Source organism: Malus sylvestris, chromosome 11 (assembly GCF_916048215.2).
Source record: "Malus sylvestris chromosome 11, drMalSylv7.2, whole genome shotgun sequence".
Classification (NCBI taxonomy): domain Eukaryota; kingdom Viridiplantae; phylum Streptophyta; class Magnoliopsida; order Rosales; family Rosaceae; genus Malus; species Malus sylvestris.
The window spans coordinates 33,982,513-34,001,907 of NC_062270.1; the positions used below are offsets into that span (position 1 = coordinate 33,982,513).

The 19,395-nt window shown below is 35.6% G+C and overlaps 2 protein-coding genes across 4 annotated transcripts in view; both read right to left on the reverse strand.

Annotated features, from left to right (window-relative positions):
* Positions 1 to 19,395, reverse strand: part of LOC126589464 (linamarin synthase 2-like) — an 82,305-nt gene that overhangs the window by 23,044 nt on the left and 39,866 nt on the right. The window lies entirely within an intron of this gene.
* Positions 1,382 to 3,575, reverse strand: LOC126589468 (linamarin synthase 2-like). 3 transcript variants are annotated; one of them, XM_050254768.1, is made up of 3 exons: positions 2,986 to 3,562; positions 2,210 to 2,424; positions 1,694 to 1,872 (listed from the first exon to the last, which is right to left on the reverse strand). In XM_050254768.1, the coding sequence occupies exons 1-3, from the start codon at positions 3,500 to 3,502 to the stop codon at positions 1,846 to 1,848; spliced, it is 759 nt and encodes a 252-aa protein (XP_050110725.1). In that variant the 5' UTR covers positions 3,503 to 3,562; the 3' UTR covers positions 1,694 to 1,845. The 3 variants fall into 3 exon arrangements, with proteins under 3 accessions (XP_050110722.1, XP_050110723.1, XP_050110725.1); XM_050254765.1 differs by having other exon boundaries at positions 1,382 to 2,424; positions 2,986 to 3,575; XM_050254766.1 differs by lacking the exon at positions 2,210 to 2,424 and having other exon boundaries at positions 1,382 to 1,872.

The window sequence follows — 19,395 nt, forward strand, 5'->3', positions numbered from 1 at the left end:
GCTCTAATGCACGATTTGAGTGATTTACCTCGAAATTAAGCTCAAGTTCACCATAATCTGCTGAAGTATTTCTGATACAAATCTTTGCGTGATCAAGAACCTCCAACTCCGCAGCGATTTTATACTTGGCCAGGAAGTCATCTCAGAGCTCAAAGTTTTTAAGGTTCGGGCAATCAACATTCAATCTTTAACCTCTTGAGTGTATTTGATTTCACCTTTAAAACCACTTCCCTTTTCTTGTTCAACAAGTCACCCTCTATGAACAAAATTTCAAGCACACGGCAGATGTGGAAAGGCTTTTCGGCAGAACTAATACCATCTTCTCTATAAACCTTTATCTAGTAGGAAGATCCGGCCGTATGTTCCCATTTAGTGTTAATACGCGAAGCGAAGTGTTGACATACAAAATTTGAGGCAATATATAGCCTGTATATTAGGAAACTCCAGCCGTACGTACCCAATGTTTCAGTTAGATTATTCCTAAATAATCCGTAACCCTCTTTGTGATTGTAGCCTATATTATAGGAATGTAATTTTCAATTCTACTAAGTGTAGGATTCCTATCTAAATAAGATTAATATAGCGCTATATATATTGTGTTATTTTCACACATTAATACAAAAAGTCAGAATTTACAGTTTCTAGCTCAACCGTGACAAAACCCCTATAAATTGACAGTCTTGTGCCAATAGTGAACACAAATACAAACTATTAGAAATACATTAAGAAGAATACTCATGGGCATTTCAAACATGAAGTCATGCATCCTCTGTTTGCTCCTCGTTAGCATGGTGGTGCTAAACTCCCAAGTCAAAGCTGAAAGGAACCGCATCCACCCCGGAGTCCTCAACCCATGCAAAAGACCAGGAGGGCCACATCCTGGTTGTAACGGTGACGTCAAAAGTCCACCCCAACCCGCGAACCCCTATAACCGCGGTTGCTCGATGATTCTTCGGTGTCGCCGTGGTCATGATAAGGTTCATAATCACAAGGGTTAGTGACGATGAAGAAGCTGAGTTGGGTGGATGAAGATTGTGGGAATACATTTAATTATTTATGTTGCAACTATTACCTACTTTGTTTCTATTCTATAGTGAGAGTAAGGGTGATAAATCTTTTAGGGTATATTACTATTATGTGTATTCTATAACAAAATATTGATCAAAGTATTTTTATTTTTTACATTGCCAGTTAGATTTTTTTTTTATAAATTATTTATTACGCTAACCTAATTACTTAGTCCAATTGTGCATGATCTTTTTTATTGAGCAATTATATATTCGAAATTACCCCAATATATGTCGTTGGGCTAAGGTGGAGGAGGAAAACGGTGGAGGATGACATTGATCAATTAAGGATGAAAATATGGACTTCTAGAAAGTAGAAACGTAAGGGACCATTTAATGATAAAACCTTATTACAAATTCTACTTTTTATGCGTTTACTAATTCATATGGAATTAAAAGGGACCAATCGTGTTCCTCAGTCTGTAGCAATTCATTCACCAAAGTTGGAGTACCTCCTTAAACAATCTCTCAAAATTATTGTACGATGATCCTCCAACATCAGTAGCTTCAACAGCTTTTTTCTTCCATTCCTTTGCCTTTTCCCTCGTCTTTATCCCTCCTTCACCTTCCATCATTTCCTTAACAAGTGCTTCTATTTCATTGCGCTTCACATCGGGGCTCACCTCCATTCCAATCTCCCATGTTGTGCATGAGTACCGACAATTTGTTTGTTGCTCCGCGAAGAAAGGCCAGCAAATTACAGGCACACCGTGAGATATACTTTCAATGGTAGAATTCCAACCACTGTGTGTTAGGAAAACCCCAACAGATGGATGAGCTAACACTTGGTCCTGTGCACACCAACCTGCAATATAACCCCTATCCTTAATCTCCTCAAAAAATTCATCAGGTAAAATTGGTGAGTTACCCTTTACCACGTCAGCCCTAACTATCCATAAAAATGGGTGCTTGCTATTTGCCAGCCCCCATGCAAACTCAATCAAATGTTGGTCTGTCATCATCGTTATGCTGCCATAATTTACGTACACAACTGAATTGGGTTTCTTTTTATCAAGCCATTCCGAACATTTTGCGTCTTCTTTCCATAAGCTTGAGTTAAGTGACTTGCTTTCAGGGAAATGCCTGCCTAGCAAATTAAAGGGGCCAATGGTGTAAATGTTGGGAAACATTATCGATATTACCTCTAACACTTCATGTTCAAATTCATCAAATGTGTTGAAGAGGATTGCAGAAGAGTTCAAACAACTTCGTGCTTCGGATCCCAAGTAATTAAACATTATGTCGCTGAGATCAGTAACTCTAATGAAACTCGGGATGTCCTTGAGTCGAACATTTTTCATGCCTGGGATCCAATCAATTGGTGTATCGAGTGTGCCATCATGCATGAAATTCTCATCTGAAATCCATGAAAGGTGAAGCATGTGTGATGATATTTAATTATGTCCATGGTTATAAGAGTACATTTCAAGATCTCAAATATCTACTTTATTTTGCAGTTGATAAAAAAAAAAATTTAATAGAAAAGTCTAATTCCATATAACAAATCCAAAAGATCAAAATGCAAATTTCTCTCTCTTTCACATCTTTAATTACAAACGCTTGTAGTGGAACAAAATTAAACCCCTTGATATACTTTGATGTGATGTTGGACTAGATCCAATGACACAGGAAAGACTAAAAAGTAAAAACTGGGTTATCTTATCATTTGGACATGCTGGAGTGCTGTGAGAGGGCAAGAGGGGAACAATGGAAAGACTAAAGGGTCAAATATGTCATGATAATTTATGTAAAGGAGGGAATATATACTTGGAAGGGATGTGCATGATTTAATTCATGTGTGTCATGATAATTTATGCATACAAAAATGTTCATATACATAATAAAGAAACTGATTAATTATATATGTGACCAAAGCGTAAAAAAAAAAAAAAAAAACATCCAGAAATTAAAGAAGTACCTTTGAACGGAATCATGCCACGTTTGACGAGTTCGTTATATTGCAAGTACCCCATGAAGCCACAAGCAGATGCAGTCCATAACACAACCTCCGGAATGCCTAATTCTCTAGCAGCTTTGCACCCAAAGGTCATGACACCATCTGCAACTATGCAAGTAACTTGTGGCACTTGAGATGAGGATATAATCTTAGCCACCAGCTCTTTAAATGGACCAAAACAAGTTTTCTTAATGGAGTCACATAAAGCTGGAATATCTTGGGTACCATCCTTATCCGAAGGAGGCAACCCGTCTGGTATGGTCTCGAACACAAAGTCTGGTAGACCCTTAACGGAGTCGGGACCTTTTGACCGGATTAAACGGTTGTGGTTGAACTCGGTGTTGACAAAGGTTATGTGGAAGCCCCTTGAGTGAAGAAACTTGGCTAACTGCATCATGGGGTTAACATGGCCTTGTGCTGGGTATGGGACAAAAACTGCATGCCCTTTTTTGGTTGTTTGTTCTACTGAACTCATCATCTCTCTTTCGTATTTGCCAGAAACTTGGAAAGAGCTAATCAGTTTTGAAGTCTTTAGTCTTTGTGTAGTGAAAGCTAACTTGACCTTGTGCCATTTATAGAAAATGCGGGGCAACCTTCTCGGAAATAAGAGATTTTTCAGTGCGACCCATACACAGGGTGTACATCATGTGTCACTATACAAATGGTGAGATATGTGTGCTAAAAAGTTAATAACTTAAAAAAATAAAATTTTCCACCACTCCTATTAAAATACGTGATGTATCACTTGTATTTCCGTCACAACTAAAAATTTCTCATCGGAAAGAACTCAATTCAGTGTTTTTCTTTTTTCATTTTATAGTATTCAAATTAAAAAATAATAAATACGTACATTTTTTTCCGTCTTACACACCCTTCAATTTGATAGTTATAAATAAAGAAAAGCCCGTAAAAAGAGTGATAATAAACCCACTTCACTGTTTTATTAATTCACCCTATTTTTTAATAAAAAAAATTAGAGATGCCAGGTGGAGAATGTTAATTTGATAATTGAACAAACTTTGATTGGAAAGGACCCAACATAGCATATTCTCAAAATTTCGTTCTCATGCTCCATTTTCAAACTTGGAAAAACAAATGAAACCAAAAAGAAAAGAGGAGTGAGAGAATCTGTTTTGGCTTGTCTCTAATCACACTAGTGGTCCCTTTCTTCCGCCCCCCCTCTTATCCTCTCCCTGGACTAATCACACTAGTGGTCCCTTTCTTCCCTCCCCCCCCCCCCCTATCCTCTCCCTGGACTTTTCTCTACCTCTCTGAACTTCCCCCACCTTTATCCTCTCTATGGACTTTTCTCTACCTCTATGTCACTTCTTTCTTCCTCCATCTATAACCCCCCCATTTCATTTATATTCATGTCCTCTCTCTCTCTCGATCTCGACAGATGAGCATTTTTTTTAATAAGTGGGGTATTATCTATACTAAGAAGACAAGAATTAGGTTAAGCCTTATAATGGACTAGTAATAATATAATTCAAATTCGCCTTTGGGGTGCACTCAATTGGGATCTTAAGAGATTTTAAGGGATTTATAAATCTATGAATTTTGCTGGAGTTTATTTATTTATTTTTATCTATTTGATGAAGTTTAATTGATTTGTAGAGATTTATATAAATTTTGATTCAATTCCCTTGAAATCTCAGGGGAGAGGTAAGATTTGTGAATGCTTAAAATACACTACAAAATCTCTCAAATAACCTCAAACTCCTCTAAAATCCTACTTTAATTCACCGGATTTTAAGCATTTTAATAACTATCCTAAAATCCTGATTGAATACATTCAGATAATCACATAAAATCATAATTAAATGCCCTTAGATTCATTAAAAGAATTAAAATGGCTCAAAATCCCAATTAAATACACCCGATCTCCACTAAACATGCTTTTGAAGATCTCGTCTAGAAACAAAAACAATAAAGATACAAGGAAAGTGGGGGAGGGAACATGAAACCTAACCCGAACTTTAAGGGTTTAAACCTGCAAAACAGAACAAGTAACATCACAAGGCTAAACCCTTCGAACCCCCAAATCTCGATTTCTTGAAGGCCAAGCACCAAGCATTTAGGGGTCGATCCTTCCGGCGTGTACAATAATCCTCTATGGGCACGGAAATCTTTGCTAATCTCCTGTCATTCTTAAGATGAGGTACTGCAGATTAGGAGAGCTATGTAGAAGTAACGCCAATATGTTCCAGCTCTCATTAGTGCAGAAAATGAGCTCCAAATGCTTAAGGAAAGGAGACTTTAACCCGAAATTTCTCAACCGGCCGGATCCGCAGTGCAATTTCGTCTACGTTGTCCAGAGTCCCGTGGGAATAGCTGACAGCCTTGACATGTAAAACATTCAAAAGAAATGAACATGGTTAGGACTAAACGCTATGTATTATTTAAATCAAATAGTGACGAACAGTAATTATGACTACATTTTGATAACTTGGATCTCATATTCAGACAAGAATCAATCTAGTCGGTCTTCTAAATTCATGGGCCAAACACTTTTATTCACGGGTTATCTAAGTGAGTAATTTTGTAACCCAGTTAACTCATATGAATGTGATTAACATAAAGTTAACGAAAAGCATAGAAGCTTACCCCTTTTGTACCTCCGGACAATGATAAGGACTTGACATTGGAGAGCGCTTGAAGAAGCTCTAATGCACGATTTGAGTGATTTACCTCGAAATTAAGCTCAAGTTCACCATAATCTGCTGAAGTATTTCTGATACAAATCTTTGTGTGATCAAGAACCTCCAACTCCGAAGTGATTTTATACTTGGCCAGGAAGTCATCTCAGAGCTCAAAGTTTTCAAGGTTCGGGCAATCAACATTCAATCTTTAACCTCTTGAGTGTATTTGATTTCACCTTTAAAACCACTTCCCTTTTCTTGTTCAATAAGTCACCATCTATGAACAAATTTTCAAGCACACGGCAGATGTGGAAAGGCTTTTCGGCAGAACTAATACCATCTTCTCTATAAACCTTTATCTAGTAGAAAAATCCGGCCGTATGTTCCCATTTAGTTTTAATACGCGAAGCGAAGTGCTGACATACAAAATTTGAGGCAATATATAGCCTGTATTAGGAAACTCCAGCCATATGTGCCCAATGTTTCAGTTAGATTATTCCTAAATAATCCGTAACCCTCTTTGTAATTGTAGCCTATATTATATGAATGTAGTTTTCAATTCTACTAAGTGTAGGATTCCTACCTAAATAAGTTAATATAGCACTATATATATTGTGTTATTTTCACACATTAATACAAAAAGTCAGAATTTACAGTTTCTAGCTCAACCGTGACAAAACCCCAATAAATTGAGAGTCTTGTGCCAATAGTGAACACAAATACAAACTATTAGAGATACATTAAGAAGAATACTCATGGGCATTTCAAACATGAAGTCATGCATCCTCTGTTTGTTCCTCGTTAGCATGGTGGTGCTAAACTCCGAAGTCAAAGCTGAAAGGAACCGCATCCACCCCGGAGTCCTCAACCCATGCAAAAGACCAGGAGGGCCACATCCTGGTTGTAACGGTGACGTCAAAAGTCCACCCCAACCCGCGAACCCCTATAACCGCGGTTGCTCGATGATTCTTCGGTGTCGCCGTGGTCATGATAAGGTTCATAATCACAAGGGTTAGTGACGATGAAGAAGCTGAGTTGGGTGGATGAAGATTGTGGGAAAACATTTATTTATTTATGTTGCAACTATTACCTACTTTGTTTCTATTCTATAGTGAGAGTAAGGGTGATAAATCTTTTAGGGTATATTACTATTATGTGTATTCTATAACAAAATATTGATCAAAGTATTTTTATTTTTTACATTGCCAGTTAGATTTTTTTTTATAAATTATTTATTACGCTAACCTAATTACTTAGTCCAATTGTGCATGATCTTTTTTATTGAGCAATTATATATTCGAAATTACCCCAATATATGTCGTTGGGCTAAGGTGGAGGAGGAAAACGGTGGAGGATGACATTGATGAAAATATGGACTTCTAGAAAGTAGAAACGTAAGGGACCATTTAATGATAAAACCTTAATCCAAATTCTACTTTTTATGCGTTTATTAATTCATATGGAATTAAAAAGTATATGAGTTTCACATTACATTCACAATCTATTACATTATAAAATAAGAATTAAGATTTGATTGATTTGAGCGTATCTCATACCCAGTGGCGAAGCTACGTGAGGACGAGGAGTAGTGGCCGCCGCTCCCTTCTTCAGAAAACATGTCTAGGAGCGCTAGTTCAGCCCCTCTGCTCTAGTCGAAAATGAGAATTTCCGCTCCAGTGATTTGGTTTCTGCTGCTGCGCAGCAAAGATAGATTTGTTTTTTTCCTCTTTTTTATTAGATTTTGGAGAAGGAAATCTGAAAAAAAATGTAGTTGCAGACCGACGGAACTTGCGAAGAAGATGAAGGTGTGTTTGATATTCCCTATACCAAACGGTGTCGTTTGGCAATGCTGACCCTTTTTTTATATTTTTCTCTCTTAAAAGTTAAAACTGATTATACTGACACATTTGTTTACATTTTTCTCTCTTAAAAGTTAATACTAATTGTACTGACACAGCCTTCTCCTTCGGTCCCTTCTGCCCCACTTTGTTTTCCCATTTCCCCCTCCTCTTTTTTTCTATTCTGACCGCACCTTTGTTTTGGTTTGTTAATCAATTTCTTTCTCTTTTTTATTTTATTTTTTATTATCATTCTTGTATGTATTTTCCCTCTTTTGAATACCTCAACATATGTATTTTAAACTCTCACATTATCTATAAATATTGTATTAATTTTTAAAAATTAATGTAAATATTGTTTAATGCTTATTTTACAATAAAAGAAATTCATTTAAATCCATCTAGGCTCCTACCTAAATCTCACTTAGGCGCCTAGCTGCAGGCTCCAGTCCGCTGCCTAACTAGTGCTTAACGTTTTTTTAGAATCTAATCCTAACTAATTTAAGCTTCTTACATGGCTTTAATATTACCGCTTACAACCGCTTTGGTGAAGAGATGGTTTGCTGTTATGAATATTGATTCAAAATTTTGCACTCTCCAATGTGAAAGCAACCACTTCAATTGAACCTTGCACTCTTTGGAATTTCACCCCTCCCCTCCGTAAATCTTGGCTTCGCCACTGCTCATACCTATTCTTTCTCTCTCATATTCCTGAATACTCATATTCAGCACTTCCTCAATCCAAATTAATATTATGGCATGTTACTTAATAGGAATAGGGAAGTAGGAATCAAAGACTTAAGAAATACGGGAAATAAGGAAAGGAAACCGACGAACTAGTCCCTCAGTTGATCTTTCTTTAATTTTAGGTATTGGATTTCAAATCTTGATAGGGAAAGCTCACACTATTTCTAGTTTAATATGTATTAGGTACACACACAGTAAAGTTAAAAACCGAAGTGATTCTAATATCCATATTTAAGTTCCGAATCCATATTTTAGTAAACGCAGTGCACCAAGGCTCGCCACTTACTAAACAATGCATGTAGTAATTAAATAAATAGTAAGCATAACGTAATTATGACTAAAATTTGCTAATTTGGATCTCTTATTCAGGCAATAATGAATCTACAGAATCGTCTAAATTCATGGTCTAAAAAGTTTATTCCCAAGTTAGCTGGCCAGAGAGTCTTTTCGTAACCCAATTAACTCATATGAATATGAATAATATACCGTTAATGTAAATCTCAAATGCATGATTTAAGTGGTTTACCTCGAAATAAAGCTCAAGTTCACCCTAATATGCTGAAGGGTTTCCGATACAAATCTTTTCATAATCAAGGACCTTCAAATCCAATCTTTTTTTTACTTGGCCAAGAAATCATCGCAGAGCTCAAGGTCTTAAGGTTCGGGCAATCAACCACAAAACTATACTCGATATCGCCATTAAAATTATGCACCAAACATTCAATCTTTAACTCTTGAGTGCATTTGATTTCACCTTTAAACCGCTTCCCTTTTCTTGTTCAATCACCCGCTATGAACAAATCTTCAAGCACACGGAAGATGTAGAAAAGTTTATCCTTAAAACTAATACCATCTTCTCTACAAACCTTTATTCAAACACATTTAATCCGGATGAAAATCCAGCCGTAAGTTCCCATTTAGGTTTAGTACGAGGAAGGAAGTGCTGACATACAAAATTTGAGGAAATTCAATTGGGTTTTCCGTTGAATATTATATATAAATATTTAGGATCAAGGGACAAATATTTTGACAAATATTTTTACTTTCTTTTTAAGCCTTTAGATCACATGAAATCCAAGGGCTCTTATTTATTCATTAAATGACATGGATGCTTATGTGGATTTTAACTAACATTAAAGAAAAAATAAAATGAAAAGGCATAAAATCTGAAAAGAATTAAAAATAAAATTAAATGGGAAGAAACCTATGAGCGTGCAAAGAAGAAAGAAGTAGAACTCCATTACTTGAAGCTTTGTCGTAATTTGTAATTTGGTTTTTTTTTACTCCTCCAGATTTGTCTATATATATATATACTAACTTGCATCGGGATAGGCTATAGATGTTTCCAGACGCCAGGCCAAAGTACGGGATTCTGCAGGTAATGCTGATATTATCATGAAACTAGAAGCTGCTGAAGCCAAGCTTCAGGAGCTGCAGTCTAGCGTTGCAATATTGGGAAAGGAAGTTGGTGCAGCTAGGCTGCTGTTGAGGGTTAACAACAAAGATTGACTCTTCAGCGGCTTCTTGCGATGGTAAAGGATTGCCTTCCCCTTTTTATTTAAGTATTAAGACCTTGGCCTGTTCTAGTTACAAGACTGAAAAGGAAGATGCCAGAGGTTGCAGACCCATCGGCAAAGAGAAGATGCAATGGAGTTCTACTCCTTTCTTGTTTGCACGCTTATAGGGTTTCTTCCCATTTAATTTTATTTTTAATTCCTTTCAGATTTTATGGATTTTCATTTTATTTGCACGTTCATAGGTTTTCTTCCTATTTATTTTTATTTTTAATTCCTTTCAAATTTTATAGCTTTTCATTTTGTTTTTCTTTAACATTAGTTAAAATCCACATAAGCATCCATGCCATTTAATGAATAATAAGAGCCCTTGGATGTCATGTGATCTAAAGGCTTAAAAAGAATGTAAAAATATTTGTCCCTTAATCCTATCCCTATATATATATATATATATATATTATATAATCTATATTATATGTTATGTACATGGGTGTGTTTTGTATTGGCAGAGAATAGAATTGGGTTATTGCCCAACAATCATATCTCTTCAATTTGAAGCATTGGAACTTTTCATTGTTGCTAACAGACATACCCATTGGTTAGGCATCTGACCGCATGCTTTACAACATATATGATCTTTGGGTAATTGGTGTTTTGTATCAGATATGTCGATTGGACATACCGCTGCAATGAGTTGTATCCCATGGTGAAAAGGCATACTCAAACCAAATGATGTGTCTAATGGGTGCAATACTCTTTATATATCAGTAACATTGGCAGAAGAGAAATTCATTCAGAAATTTGTTGTCTACACAATTTCCTTGCTCTCTCTTCTCTCTCCATCACATTCATACAATATCTTTCTAGTTATTTCTAAGGGAATATAATTTGGTTTTGCTAATCGAATATTTTATACTTTGTTGTATCTTGGAAGTGTTTTGCCAAGAACCCTTTAGCAAACACATTTGGGTGGGGGCAAATAATACTTTAAGGAAACGATTCAAGTTGTACCTCAAAATCATCCTTCAAATTATTCTCTATATTTCTACATTTACTCTAACATTTTCTGTGTAAGAAATCATAATCTCTACCGCAACTGTATTGGATGTGCATGCGCTACGCAACCAAGAATTTATGCAAGTCAGACTGTTAGGGGTTGGAGCAAAAGAATACAGAGTTTTCGTATGAATGGAAAATTGATGAGGCGGCGCAAGTTGGACATGGTTTTGGAGCTTTCACGGCGAAGCAGAAACAGGTCATCAAGCTTTAGGTTTGTGAAGGAAGCAGAAGGTGCTATCTTCCGAATAATCTATCCCCATGGGATGTGTAATTGGCAAGAATGTGAGAATATGGCAGCAAATATACTCCGGTAATCTGGCGATCATGTTGTCTTCTTCTTCTAACTGGGTCAGAAATTTGAGTTCTTGGTTGTTCTCCGACGAATCATGGGAAATACTTTAGGGTTCTTTCCCCAGTAGGAACTACGGCATTAAAACTTGGTTAGCAAGTAATTACCTTTTAAAGGACTTTTAGTTTAATTCGTTTGTTGCCTCAATAACGCTAGAATTTGCTCTGTGCGTACATGTTCCTTATATTCGTAAAGTTGTCTGTTAGATTACTCCTAGTTAATTCATAATCCTCTATGTGATTGTAGCCTGTATTTTCAATGGTAATTAGTGTAGAATTCCTACTTAAATAGGAATTAATGTAAGGTTTAGATATATATTGCAATATTTTCCACGTGTTAGGAGTCATAATTCTACCCTAGTTAATCTAGAATCCTCTCGGTGATTGTACAATAGTATAGGAATGTAATTTCCAATTGTAATATTTTAACACATTAACACAAGAAGTCATAATTCTATAGTTTCTAGCTCATCCGTGGCAAAACTCGTATAAATTGACAGTCTTGTGCCAATGGTGAACACAAATACATACTATTAGACATGCATTAAGAAAAATACTCATGGACATTTCAAACATGAAGTCATTCATCATTTGTTTGCTCCTGGTTAGCATGGTGGTGCTAAACTCTGGAGTCAAGGCCGAAAGGAATCACATTCCCCCCGGAGTCCTCGACCCATGCAAAAGACCAGGAGGGCCACATCTTGGTTGTAACGGTGACGTCAAAATCCCACCACAACCCGCGAACCCCTATAACCGCGGTTGCTCAATGATTCTTCGGTGTCGCAGTGGTCATGATAAGGGTCATAATCACAAGGGTCAATGACGATAAAGAAGCTGAGTTAGGTGGATGGAGCTAAAAATTTCTTTTAGTGGGGGCAACCAAAAAATCAATTAAAAAAAACCTTATTATAGTATGACTTATAACCAATATGAAAATAGGGATGATTTCAAATGATAATGTATCATAATTCTAATGTTACAAAAATTTCAGTGTAGTAATGAAAAGTGGCAAAGTGATAAGAAAAATATTAACACATAGTTACGCAAGAGTGAGGTTTTTCAGTTTGAATGATAGAACAAGAGCACTTTTACTCATATAATATTCTGCAAATATGATTTTAGCCCTTGAAACTCAAGTTTCTTTACATAAAACCCGACATAGTCTTTTTACTTGAATAAAACCCAATGACTAGGCTCCACATAAGCAAATTCATTAATTCTGTTTGACTTTACACATTTTGCATCTTTCAGATGCCTAAAATACCCTTAATTAGAATTTTAATTCTATGCAGATTTGAAGGGAGGGATTAATGAAAAAAAATGTATTAATGTTTAAATTCATTGTATATTAATATATCATAACAAATTGTATGTTAATGCTTCTGGCAAAAAATAAATAAACATTAATGTTATACTTTCCTTTAAATAAATAAATAAATAACAATTTTAACTTAATCTTGTCATTTTCTTACCAAATGGAAACTGAAAGAGAACTATGGAGTAATTTACATAAAAACATAGGTAAATTATTTGGACATATGTGTTAGTAATAAAATATTCCCAGTATATGTAATAATACATGCAAAATAATTTATCTACAAAATAAAAAAAATGTTATTTGATTCAATATTAATTTATCTACATTTGATATAATAAAGTATAATTGCACATATATATTACTCAAATGTGCCCAATATATGTAATAATGCATGTAAAATTATTTACCTACAAAATAAAGGTATGTAAGTTGATTAAAAAAATATATATATCTACTACCTTTTTTTTATGAATTTTAATTTACCTTTTTTTTTTTGTACAAATGTAATGTACCTACAATGACACACCCTGATCCGGAGGATCCAGGTGTGCTGGCCGTCACGTGGGCGTGACATAACCATGATGGGTGACCCACTGGGAAGTTGCTCGTGAGTTCCCAGAAACAAAACCGTGAGGGCGTGGTCGGGACCCAAAGCGGACAATATCGTGCTACGGTGGTGGAGCGGGCCCGGGAAGTGATCCACCCCGGGCCGGGATGTGACATACAATATTTAATTCCTACTAAAACTAATATATATTTGCACATATATATATATATATATATATATATATATATATTAGTACTAAAATGTGCCCGGTATATGTAACAATGCTTTAAAAAAATTATCTACAAAATAAAGGAATGTAATTTGATTGAAAATATAATATATGTACTACTTTTTGTTTATAAATTTCAATTTTTCTTTAAAAAAAAACATATTGTACCTACAATATAATTTACCTATTATTTAATTCTTATAAAAAATTAATTTACTTATACTTTACATATAAATATAGATAAAATATTTTTGACACGCATATATAATAACAAATCAAAATGGCTAATGTATGTAATAATCTGTGTAAAATAATTTACCTACAAAATAAAAGAATGTTAATTGATTCTTGTTTTTTTTTATTTATCAAACAATATTATTTGATGCAAAATAACTGATTATACAAAGGATCCTTTTTTTTTATACAAAAAATATGCCTATAATTGTTTATGAATATGGGTAAATTAATATATATATATATATATATATGTTAATAATATTTATGAAACAAAAAAGGTAAAATTTTCATATGGGGTTAATTGCTAATCATAATTAGGGTGAGTAATAATATTTATTAACATAATTAGGGTTTTGTGGCATAATTTGTAAATATGTTGTAATAATTGGTTATATATTTATCTACATGGTAGTCTATTTGAAATTTGGGTTTTATTTGAATGTTTAATATTAATTGGGTTTTTGTTTGAAAAATAGGAATTTCAAGGACCTTTCTCTAAAGAACCCGAACTTAGGAATACGCGAAATAAGGAAAGATAAATCGATTAACTTGTCTCTCCTTAGTTGATCTTTCTTTAATTTCAGGTATTACAAATCTTAATAGGAAACCCAAACTATTACTAATTTTTCCTGTATTAGGTAAGCACACAGAAAAGTTATGAATTGAAATGATTCTAAATTCATATTTAAGTTCCGAATCTGTATTTTAACAAACGTAGTGCACTAAAGAATCAAATTATACTTAAATATGTACTCCAAATTTAGGTAAACACAAAGATATATTAAACAAAATTCCTTCAAATTCCAAGATCCATATCGAACCCTAGGCTTTTTTGTAAATGAATTTGAATATTATGGAATTGGAAGTACACAATATTCATCAATGTGTAGCCGGAAACCAAGTGAAACAACCATCCCAAATTCTTCTATCCTCATCCAGTAATTTGCGGCAAGATTCACCCGATGTCAAAAGTTCACGGCAACAATCTACAGATAACTTCTTTACCTCGGCTTGGATTGTGGAGTTGAATATTTCGTTTTTACAGTCAATAGTAATATTTCTTTTTCATGCCTCTGATTGGTTATAGTTAGATGGCGAAGGTGATAGGGTTGCAAGCATTGGTAGTACCTTGATTACTGCTACAGTCACAAAGAACAAAATTGTAATTTTAATTTGATAAATATTCAAACTTGCATTGTTTTGAGGAGTTTCTTAACCTCTCTTTTGATGGAAAATAATATTGAGGGTAATCGGAGAATAATTAACAAGAAAATGTCTATATATAGGTTATGTGTATTGATTGATGAAGGTTAAACAGTTTTACCATCGTAACTCTTAACTAAACGTTAAATTAATTGACCATCTGTTATATATTAATGATGACGCTTCTTCATTCATGCGGGTTTCTTTCTTAATTTACTGGAACCAACGTAATGAAAATCCAAATCATCTGAGCCATAACATATTAATTTAACAATGAACCTTATTTGTAAGTGGTAGGTTGTCATGGTGGATAGAGACCTTCCGCTTCAATTCACTACATTTCGGGTTCAAATTCTCCATCTTCTCTTAATCTAGCTCTTAGAGCAGTAATATCACTTTACAATAAATAAAAAACAATAAACCTTATTTGCTCTAATTTTTAATTAAAGGAGACACAGTTAACAACAGAATTTATCCTTTAATTAGTGTGATAAAAATGCACTCAAAGCTGGAAATCATGATTATGAATAAAATACAACGCTTGAAAAAGAAGCCGACGTCCGGTCTCATTGAGATTTTTGAGTTGCTAGAGCTAACAACTTCTCCTTCATAATTGATGTAGGGAGAGGATTCAAAACTAAACTTTAAAGAATATCTAAATTGCTAGGAGGAGCATGTTCGATCTTGAATGTATATATAAAGGGAGAATAAGCGCTCTAACTAATGTTGCTACGTTCATTTTTAAATTATTAATGTCATTTAATTTTAATGTTGTCACATCTCGGTTTGGGCTCTCACCACATTCCGGGCTCGACTCCACCATAGCACGATATTATCCGCTTTGGGCCCCGACCACGCCCTCACGGTTTTGTTTCTGGTAACTCACGCGAGCAGAACTTCCCAGTGGGTCACACATCCTGGGAATGCTCTGGCCTCTTTCTCGCTGGCCTCATGCTTGGTAGAGATGAGAATATACATATAAGGCTTACAGGATCCACACCCATGGGCGATGTGGGATATTACAATCCATCCTCTTTAGAGGCCCGACGTCCTCGTTGGCACACTTCTGGCTAGGGATTGACTCTGATACCAAATTGCCACATCCTGGCCCACCCACCACATCTCGGGCTCGACTCCGTCGTAGCACGATATTATCCGCTTTGGGTCCCAACCACGCCCTCACGGTTTTGTTTCTAGGAACTCACGCGAGCAGAACTTCCCAGTGGGTCACCTATCCTGGGAATGCTCTGGTCCCTTTCTCGCTTAACTTCGGAGTTCCGCCGAAACCCGAAGTCAGTGAGCTCCCAAAAGGCCTTGTGCTAGGTAGAGATGAGAATATACATATAAGGTTTACAGGATCCACACCCCTTGAACGATGTGGGATGTTACAAATGTCACCATTGATTTTTTTTTTTTTATATTATAATTAAGGGAGGCCGAAAGTCATCATGCCTACATGCCTTGTGCAAATACGATCCTCACTAATTTTTCTCTTCCCTTATACTTAACGGTATCGCTCTACTAAAAAGAAAAAGGGAGGCTAAAGGAAAACTAGCCTTGTGTCCGGAGACTTGACGTACATAACAAACATCCATCACTAAGATGTACATATAGACTATAGTAAAATAAAAGTGTTTACAGATTAAATTATTATACTCCATGTATTTTTTCTTTTCTAACCAAATGAACTAACTTAACACACATCTGCAATTTTTATACTCCAAGTCAAAACCTCCCTTTTACTTTGTTCAAGCGATCAACCATGGAATTAAGTATATAATTAACCAATTATTTTTTCGCAGTTGGAAAACAACCTCTCCAAATATTCCAACTATTGATCTGAGCCTGCAATTTCTCGACTTTAGAAAGAGGAGCTTAAGAGCTCTATCTACCAATGCTTTGTGGTAGTCATGCCCCATTTTTTGAAGACGACGGCAACAAGGTAAGCTCACTTGGTCTGAATCTCTGGGTTGGAAAATAGCATCATGTATCTCTTTTCCACACTTAACTGTGATAAAATCTCTGCATGTCTGTATAAACTTATCATCCCCACGGCGAAGGTGCTAAGGTTGCAAGTCCTGGTAATATCATCGTCGACGTTGCAATCACAACCAATAAAATTGTAATATAAATGTTCGACCTTGCCATTATTTTTCAAAACCTTATAATTTTTTTTTTTATGAAAAAGAATTGTTGGAGGGATCGATATTTGACAATGATAAAGTGTCTATTTATACGTTTAGGGTTGATGAATTCATATATGTTTTTTAAATGTTAAACAGTTTCGTGGTCATAACTATTTCACTATACGTTAAATTAATTTATTCAATAATCTGTTAGACATTAATGATGAAGTTTCTTCCTCTTTTTTTTTTCTTCTTCCACCCACAACAACGTTAAGAATTACGTCACTAAGACAATTTATGTTGTGCTATTGTACTCACGGTTGATTGACGCTTGTCTCATTTATCTCTTATCTTTAATTTAGACAAATTTGACTATGTAACGTTGCATTGAATCTAGTAGATTATTCAATGCTATCCTAAACGCCAAACAAAAATGAGACCCAAACAAAATTGAGAAACATAACCAAAGTACTATTTACATTCATATATTACATGACAAAAATTGGGATGGTAGTACACCATAGCTAGAGAGTACTATTTACAATCATATATTACATGCCAAAAATGGAGGATGTTAGTATGTCATCCTCATGGATTGTTCTTCAAAAGCTGTGGTCCTATTCCCAGGGAGACTTTAACGTTTAAAACTGTACAAAGCTCAAAAGGTAAGATTTGTTCCACTAAAGACACCCATATGCGTCGTTAATGGTGTCTCCTTTGTCTTGTACGATAACGATGAATTGAAAAAAAATACAAAAAAAATTAAAAATAGAACTCGATCACTTAAGAATTGAATGAATCTAAATTGCATATGATTTGCAGGCACACAAAAATTAAAAAGTAAGATTGGTTCACATTTTGTATTAGCCATTCAATTTAGTACGCACCTAAAAAAAGCATAAGCAAAAAACAATTTCTCATTCCTCAATTTCTCTCAAATCAAATAAAAAAACTCATTGGCGCCAAGCTAGTGCATAGTAATAGGATCCCAAACAAAATTATCATAAGCAGCAGTTACGGACACTTTGCATATATAAATCAAAACCCATCTTATCATTCATTACTGTTTTTTTAGGTCATAAAAAGCAAATAATACGGTCAAAATAATACGATAACTAAAAAACATTGGTATTTCAAAATCTCTAAGCTAACATCCAATACTTAGGTACCAAATGTACAGTGAGAAAGCTGGACATCATAAAAGATATTCAAAAGGAACCCAATAAACAGAACTAAGGGGAAGCATTGCCTATAAAAGGAGCTGCATAATAAACTTAAGAGGAAAGATATAATCAAATCATGTTTAGTGTAAACTATTTCACTAATCCTTATTGTGGATGCAAATTTCTTCCTTCTTGATCTTGGACAATTTTGCACCTACAAAACAATTAACACCTTAGGTTAAGGCCAAGAGCCTCACGCGCCCATGATGAATGGGGGGGGGCTTTGGCCGAAGAACCTCCGATGCCAAAGTTAGAATTTAGAGAGAAATAGTGTTTAGAGAATTTTGGGATTTTTGCCAAAGTGTTGGAATTAGCTTTTTGGTGAGAATAAGTGCCTATTTATAGAGTTAGGAGGTGGCTAGGGTTTTTAGGTTTAATTTAGGTTTAATTAGCCAATTTATTATGATTAATTGGCTAATTTAAACATAAAGGAATGTTTTGATGGTTATGGAATGTTTGAAATAAATGGCTAATTGAATAAGGAAAAAATGAGGTAAAAACATATATGAAATAGGTTTTGAATTGTTACCCATTTTGGGTACTTCTGACTTGGTTGATGGATAATTCTCCACTGCTCGCGTGTAGGAGACCCGGTATGCCTCGGGGGTATTTTTGTCCTTTTTGTCCAAAAAACCCACGTGTCGCCTTGTGAATATTTTTGGCTCCACAAATGCCCCCACACCTGTTGGGCTGCTCGCAGAAAAGGGCGGCAGGTGTAGAGATTTTCTTGCTTTAGGAAACTTAGGACTGCTTCCTATTTTGATGTAGATTCTCTCTTTAATAGGAAATTAGATCCTTCTAGGAAAGGGAAATAAATTTCTCTCAAAGCCTATTTAAGTCCACCTTAAGTGGGTTATTAAATCAACTTTGGAGAGCGATTTATTCTACCCTACAAGAGAGAGATAGCTTAGAGGATATTTGTTCCCCCTCCTCTAGCAATCTTCTACATCTTGCCCGTGCAAAAGACCGTATTTCGTTGCTTTCTTCGTCTTCTTCGTGCCGCACCAATGTAAGAAAAATTTAATTTTTCTTGCCTTATTCTTGGATAGTGCTATTGCGGGGTAGCCGTCGGGGTGGTGCGGCATGTCGGCTGGCAGGGGCCAGGAGCTGGCTCGGCATGAGCTGAAGAGATGTCGTGGCAGGGACCACTGCTTGGGCAGCTTGGCTTGGCTTGAGCCAAGGGCAGCTTGTGCAGCTGGGGTCGATGATTGTGGCGCTAGGGCACAGTGTTAGGCGAGCCGCATGGCTCATGTCCTTTGGGCCCTTGGACCTGACTCGGGCCAGGTTGGCGATTGAGAGAAATAAGGAGATTGCGGGTCTCATGGGCTGCTGGAATGTTG